We start from the raw sequence: 7366 nt of genomic DNA on the forward strand, positions 1-7366 counted from the left end.
CTTATCTTTAGATGGACTATTTTCGTTTTTGGCTTTGTCTAAGAACATATGCTACACTTGTCGTTATAGGCTTGAAAAACTGGAACTAATGTCACACTTACATACTGACTGCTAACTGCAGTTAGCATGGTTAATATTACTAAAGCAGGAGTCTTCCTGCAACCATTATAATCCAAAGAGCCATTTTTGCTTTCATCCAGATAAATAAACTTGTTTCGAGCCAAATGTGACATAATTTTTCAAAAAAAAAAGACAACTTATGGTTTCTGATGTAGGAAATTGTCATTTTTGAAGAACTAAAATTGGACTTCAATTTTTAAGTTTCAAATACAAAAAATAAAAGGTTTTAATGAGACCTTACATTTTCTGCTATGGGCTAATGATATTTGTGGAAAATGATATTTAAATAAAAAGCAAATACTTTCTGACCTGATGAAAAAGAAAATAGATCAAAAATGTATTATTGATTTTTGTAATAGCATTCAGCTGTGGAAATTCTACAAAATGATTAAATAAAAATCAGCTAAAAACTGAATTTATAACTATATTTAAAATCATTAGTTGGCAAACCCTAACCTAACCCAATCACAAAATGGAAAATGTGATGCACATGCAGATTTATAAAAAAACAAACAGATACTCAAACTTAACTTCCTATTTTTAACTCTTCCCTTTTTATATGCCAAGTGCTCTACCGTTTTTGGAAAGCATCCCCATCTGAGATTAGTAAAACAAAAGTGTGAAGCCAGAACAGCAGCTGCTAAGAACAGTATATGTTGGGAATATCTATGCAGAAACAATGTCAGGTAGCCTGTCTGTGGAGCCTGGCTGTGTTAAACATGTTCACTTTGAACAGGACAACAGGGAAAGCATGGTGGACATCTACGTGAGTACGGAAAGCCTGCGAGTGTACGACAACCCCTGGGTGGAGGACACTTCGCCAAACCCTTCAGGACTTTCACAGGCTCAGTCCAAAAGTAAGAGCGCTGCTGATTCTGTGTAGAAGCTGCTGTACTGTAGCAACAAAATATTTCTGAATGGTTTGTGTCTTGATAGTTTATTTTAAATACATGTTTTAAGGTATTTATTGCCTGTTTTTAAGTGTATTTTGTCAGCGAAACGTCTGTGAAGAGGAGTTCTTTCAAATGGGCCTGTGTTTTTATGGGTGTGGTGTGTTTGCTCCTACTGGCTGGAAACATCTACCTCGCAGTCCAAAGTAATTATTTTTTCTTAATTAAGGGAAAATATCCAAATTTGTATATTAACTGTAAGAGTATTTATTTTATTTTCCTTTGCGTTGCAACAGACCGGGAGCTGCTGGAGAAAAATAGGAACCTGACTATTTTTAACAATAAACTCAAGGACAATGTAAACACCTTGTGCAACAAGTCCTGCGGTAAGGATAAAAATCATGACACACACTACAGTGATCACATTATATTGGTTTTTAAGTTCTAGGTAGATGTCTATCACAAACGAGGTAAAACAGAGAGAGGAAGTAGAGCAGTAAGTTATTGTGATCTGTATAAGCTCTTTAAAAACGTTTTAACTTTAGATGTGGTTCCTCTTGTTTTACTGTGAATTGCAAATCTTTCTCCTTTCTCATTTTGGATTAAAAAATAAAATGATACAGGGATTTTCAATCCTGCTTGTGCTTTCAAGCGTAAAAAACCCTTCATTTTCATAATATCCGTCAATAGTATCCTCAATTTTGCATCCTTCAACCCGCCTCCATCTTGTACTCATGTACCTGTTTATTGAATATTACTTTAAATCTCTTAGTTGAGTATTTTCATGAATTATGTAGATAAATAATTACTAAAATGTTGTTTTTGGGCAAGAGCTTTTCTCTAGTAGTCTTTGGTTGAGAGATGGGTCAATCCCAGACAAAACAGGACAAACAACCAGGCAGATACGCCAATACATAAAGACAAAATAGAACGACTAATTAACCTAACAGACATGTTTTAGACAGTTGAAAAATAGTTGGATACCACACCAGCAAAAATGTCAGCTTAGATGATCTGTCAAGAAAAGCTGTGAAAAACCCAAAACTCAGGCAAAAAACTAATTTCTTGGTTCTTGAACCTCAATCAACCGATTTATGTCCCCAAGGTTGAAAAACATGATATAACATACAAACAAGTATAAAAAGATGAAAGAATGGATTGGCTGACATTTTAAAAAGCACTGCTGGTCATTCCAGCCACTTTTATGCCTTTGCAGTTTCATGGCCGTTCTGGACATGAAATGGTCCCAAACCATACAGAAATTAGAGCATGAATTAGGGAAGGGACAAAATGTGCCAAGACCAAATGGAATGGCGGCTATTTCACCTTTTAGTCACATTACATTTAAAGTTTTGATCATTTGTATCTGACTCTTCCAGGTAGAAAATAGTGCCGTTCACCTTGTGGCATCTCGTACCAACCAGTTCGAGAGCTGAAGACTTAAAGAAACTTTCTATAATCTACTGTAAGAAAATGTGGTTATCTGACTCCAACAAATTTTTTTTGGTAATAATCTGTAACATTTCCATGCTGTGATTTAAGTACATGTGTAAAAAAAGGAGCACATGTTTTGCAGTGGTGAAATCAGAGTGAGTGAGTTTCTCCGAAACCTTAGACACACACATTAAACCAGCTTCCTTCTTTTGAGGGAAAGTGGAACTACAGCAGAAGGAGAAATCCCCCAGTTCAACAGCACTGCTGTGAGAAAAAAACTAAAAGTAATCTAACGTTTCACTATGTTTCCTGCCAAGAGGAGAAGCCAGATGAAAAGAAAACAAAACTTAGAGAGAAAGAAGCTTAAGAAGTGATCAAATGGGTTTTATTCCTCCTTGAAGTGTTTTATTTAACTTTATTAACTGTTCTGTTAGGTCAGTAATATCCTGATCATGTATTGATTGAGTTTTGCTATTAAATACATAAATTGTGTTGAAATTCGATCTGTGGTGAGATTTTATTTGATCAGTTGTTTTTTTTTTTTGTTTTTGTTTTTTTTGATGATGATCTAAAGCTGCCATATTATACAGTTACTCTGGAAGGATCAACCTATATCTAGTTTCCAATCATGGATATTTTATCTGTTTCACACAGGACACAGTAAAGACGACTGTCCACAATGACACTTAAACCGGCGTCTCATCAACTAGACCAGTATGTATTTAAATTTGAAGCTTGGATGTGCTCTGGTAGCACAGGGGTTAAGCACAGCCCACATATGGAGGCCTCAGTCCTCGACGTGGCCGTCGCAGGCCTGGCGACCTTTGCTGCATGTCTTCCCTTTCTCTCATTACAAACTTTCCTGTCAACTAACTATCAAATAAAGGCCAGTAGAGCCAATAAAATATATATATATATATATTTTTAAATTAAGCTTTTGTGACTCAATTCTTGTGTGTTTTGGTTTTTAACGTGATTTCTGTTATGTGTTTTTGATATTTATTCATTTTTGCAATATTTGTTCTTCTTGGTTGATCAGTTTTCATCATTTATTCTGGTTTCTCTAGTTTATTACTATATTAGATTTCTTCCTTTCTGGTTTATTTCAGTTATATTTATTCTCAGTTTTGGCATTGTTTGCTCCCCCTCATAAAGAAAAGGAAATTATATCCTCCAAAATAAGAGATTTATTGTAACAATAACAGAAATCTACTCTTTTTGCATTCGTGTTTAAGAAACTTTGAAAATCTTTCAATTTTCTATTTGTGAAATTTGGGGTTTTCACATGTCTGTTTCTCTGTTTCAGGTGAAAGAACAGGAGATAATTTACATCAACCAAGAAAATGTTTTGGACTAGGACTGAGGCCTGCTGTTTTTGGGACAATTTCCACGTCATTTTGTGCCAAAACAAACCACGGCAGAAAGCACAAAGCTCCCCCTCAAACCTGGAAAAGTCAGGAAACGGACCAAAAACTGCAAAAGCATAAAACTGCAGAAGTGAACTGTCTAAAATGACAGCATCCATTTTTGCTGGATATGAGGATTTTCTTTCACTCTCAGCTTCACAAGTAGAAAACAAAATGTTACATTAGCACCATTACCTTTCAAATAAATGTTACAACTACTCTTAAAACCTGGTTTAATGAACATATGTGCAAAACATTACAGTAAAATAAGCTGTGTATGGATTTCATAAAAAGACACAACAGACAGGTAACTGTAACACTCACAGGCCACTTTAAAGGTCAACCGTTCAATGACTTAACATTAAAACATGCCTCAGCCAATCAGATGGTTCAACCCAAAACACTGAGGCATCTAGATGAGATGAACATGACTTTCTATAGTCAGAAGCAAGCATCAGATTGGGCAGAAAGAGGAAGTAAGTGAAAATCCAAAATGGGCTCTGGGGGGACTGTTTGATAGGCTCATCTACTGGTTTGATGCAAAAAGACAGTCACCTCCACAGGTTCTCAAACTGTTTTAGCAAGAAAATACCATTAACATACAATTTAAAACGGTTTTACAAACAGAAGAAGCAGTTTGTTGTTTTCAGTTTGTTGTGCTGTCATAACACAATAAATCGGCCCTGCATGACTGAGTGAAAGGTATGGTTTAATTACATTATCCAGTTTAACTTAGAAGCTGATATTTTCAAGTTTCTAGTTAAATGAAAATGATCATAAAATTCATAATTCTAAGTAGGAAAGCCATCAACATCAACTTCAAAATTTAATATGGCTACCTTAATAAACTGATACCTGAAGTAGAAAGAAATTGATTCACACATCTAATCATTTGTATCTCAATAAATCAGTCACATTGTGGCTAACCCTCTTTTAGTGAACATGTTGATGCAGTGTTTGAATTGCAAATGACAAAGAAATAGATTATTTGTTTGTTTTGCTGCTTATGGTCACAGTGATCACTGAGCATATTCATTGGGAATTGAACTGGCTTTTGAACTTGAAATAGGAACATGACAAAGTTTGTATTGATTTAATTTATAAATTCAATTTTTGACTTCAGTCATAAAAATACAATAACCTCTGGTGCATTTTCTTGTTTCATTGTTTTCAACTTCATCACATTTAAGTTGTTTGTATTTATTTTTGCTAATTGCATATATATTCCAAAGGCACTTGAGTATCACAAATTAAGCTTACTGCTAAAATACTATCACCATTCATAAAGCAAAGAGGGGAAATAGTTTATGGTAATTTCAGGCATAAAGTAGGACCACAGCAAATGTTTTTTATCGTACGCGGATGGATATGCCTGTTAGTCGCCGCCTCTGAGGTCATTTCCGCCTCGATGGTCTGTGTTTGTGAGCCGGCCGGCATTTTCTTTTTAACCGGTTCTTCTAACACCCTTATCGCTCACCAGGCTTATAGACCGACTAACAATATTTTCGACTTAATTTACCTTTGCGTGGCAATTTTCTAAATAATGCCTGGCTTTTCAGACAGAGACCGGGGCAGAGATAGAGGGTATGTATCAATTTGCCTTCAGTTATTGTTCTCTGTGTTTCGCAGCTCAGTGTTTAGACACTGATGACGTCGGTTTCACGGCTGTGGTTTCTGCACTCACAAAAAAAATCATGGACGTCTAGAGTAGTTATTAATACTGGATGACTAAGTGAGATTCGTGTACTAAATTGTGACCGTTGGTTGACGGTTGGCACGCGTGCGGCTCGCGGAGCCTGGAAAATATTCACCGTTTGGTCATCGGAGCTAAAATGGCAGCAAACGGCGGCCTTGTGTCTGCAGCTGATCGGCAGCCTCCGCTGTTTCCTCCCCGGCCTTGTGACGCAGTCTGCCCTTAGCTTGCGGTTGTGTTTGCAGGGCAAAAATGCCTGTCAAATAGGCTCATTTCATACGTAATGTTCTCAATCCGAATGTATTTTACTGGAGGCAACACGACCCTCCGTTAATTCACCGAGTTTTTTAAGTAGGTCACCATGTTGCATCCCGGTCAGTTTGTTCGGTACATCCAGTAATTACACCAACGCAAGCCTTGAGCTCGCTCATTAAATTCCCCCCTTCCAACCATTTATATCAAGAAAATTACATTTAAAATTACATATTGGTGTTTGGTTTATCTTATGTAAAAAAAAAAAAAAAAAGCTTAAAATAGCTACAATCTATTTCCCGACGAAAGGTGGTGAAAGCAGGTTGTTTGACAGATCAAAACATTCAAAATTTGACCTCTTTTCTATTTGTTTATATTGCCAAAAAACTATTGACATGATTATCATAATGTGTTCTAAGGTACGATAGATTTGGTAACATTTGCCTGACAACACATTTAAACAGATGCACCAATTTGGTTAAAATTACTTCAGGAAAAGTGTAACAATGGCTGCATATGCAACCTCTACATCTACTAAGAGAAGATATAGAGGATGTTGTTGAAAAACTAGAAAGTTTTGTCATTGAACTACTCCCATACGCAATAAGGAAGTACTCTGAATATGAGAGCTTTATCACACAACCAGTTTAGATCTACTTTGGTAGGATCGAGCTTTTAAATCAAAATGTACACCTTGTCTCTGAGCCACACTGCAGTATGCTTGAATTCAATGTTTCCCCAGCGAGAACATTGTGTATTGGTAAACAGAAAAAAATCCATAATGGCTTTACATCTGTATTTATTAAAAAGTTAGTGTGCTATAAAACCAAGGTTCATACAAATCTCGTGAGTTTGAACAACAATAAACCAGAGTCTTTAAAAATATGAACTGTATCATAGATTGCTTCTGCAGCTGACCTTATCACAGATTACACCAACAACAGGGACTGGCTTTTGGGCTTGGTTATAGTTTACTTGGCATGAGAGCTGGAAGATTTGTTCGCTCTTAGCAACTGTGGAAGGTCTTTCCCAAATGAGTGCAAAAGGCATCGTTAGTAAAGCTGCACAGTATACGGAGTTGCCATAGCGATGTCGGTGTGTGCAGCATCACATTTGCAAAGGACAGCTTGGCAACGATATTTATTCTCATGTATTCAGACTCTTCATATTAGAGATGTGCCGATCAGGTTTTTTCCTGCCGATACCGATCACCCATGAGGGCCGATACCGATCACCGATACCGATCACATAATTATTATTTATTTTTTATCATAAACACTACCGGTTACATTATGTGGAAAAAGGAACCATGAATTCACCTTAATTTAGACAAAAACTTGTTTTTAATAACTTTTTCCAAGAAGAAAACTAAACAAAACAGGTATTGTGCAAATTGTACTGCTATTGATAATACTACCTTTAACAGACTGATAACATATGAAGGCTCTGAAGAGGCTAAATAATGCAAACTTCCCCATTCACTCAGTGCGTTATAGTTCCACATCGATTAGGATTTGTTGCTGCGCGTTTGCGCAGCGTGAAGGAAAGAGGAGACCAGCTGCACAGGCAGG

At 36.4% G+C, this 7366-nt stretch overlaps 1 protein-coding gene across 1 annotated transcript in view; it reads left to right on the plus strand.

The window, feature by feature from the left end:
• Positions 1-5252: 5252 nt before the first annotated feature.
• LOC103153204 (probable ATP-dependent RNA helicase DDX5) overlaps positions 5253-7366 on the plus strand; it is a 12678-nt gene continuing 10564 nt past the window's right edge. Inside the window, exon 1 of the mRNA XM_007574026.2 lies at positions 5253-5434. Coding sequence (XP_007574088.1) covers positions 5394-5434 — 41 coding nt within the window. The 5' untranslated portion in view covers positions 5253-5393. The remainder of the gene's footprint in view (positions 5435-7366) is intronic.

This window comes from Poecilia formosa, unplaced genomic scaffold, assembly GCF_000485575.1.
Source record: "Poecilia formosa unplaced genomic scaffold, Poecilia_formosa-5.1.2 Scaffold342, whole genome shotgun sequence".
Lineage (NCBI taxonomy): Eukaryota > Metazoa > Chordata > Actinopteri > Cyprinodontiformes > Poeciliidae > Poecilia > Poecilia formosa.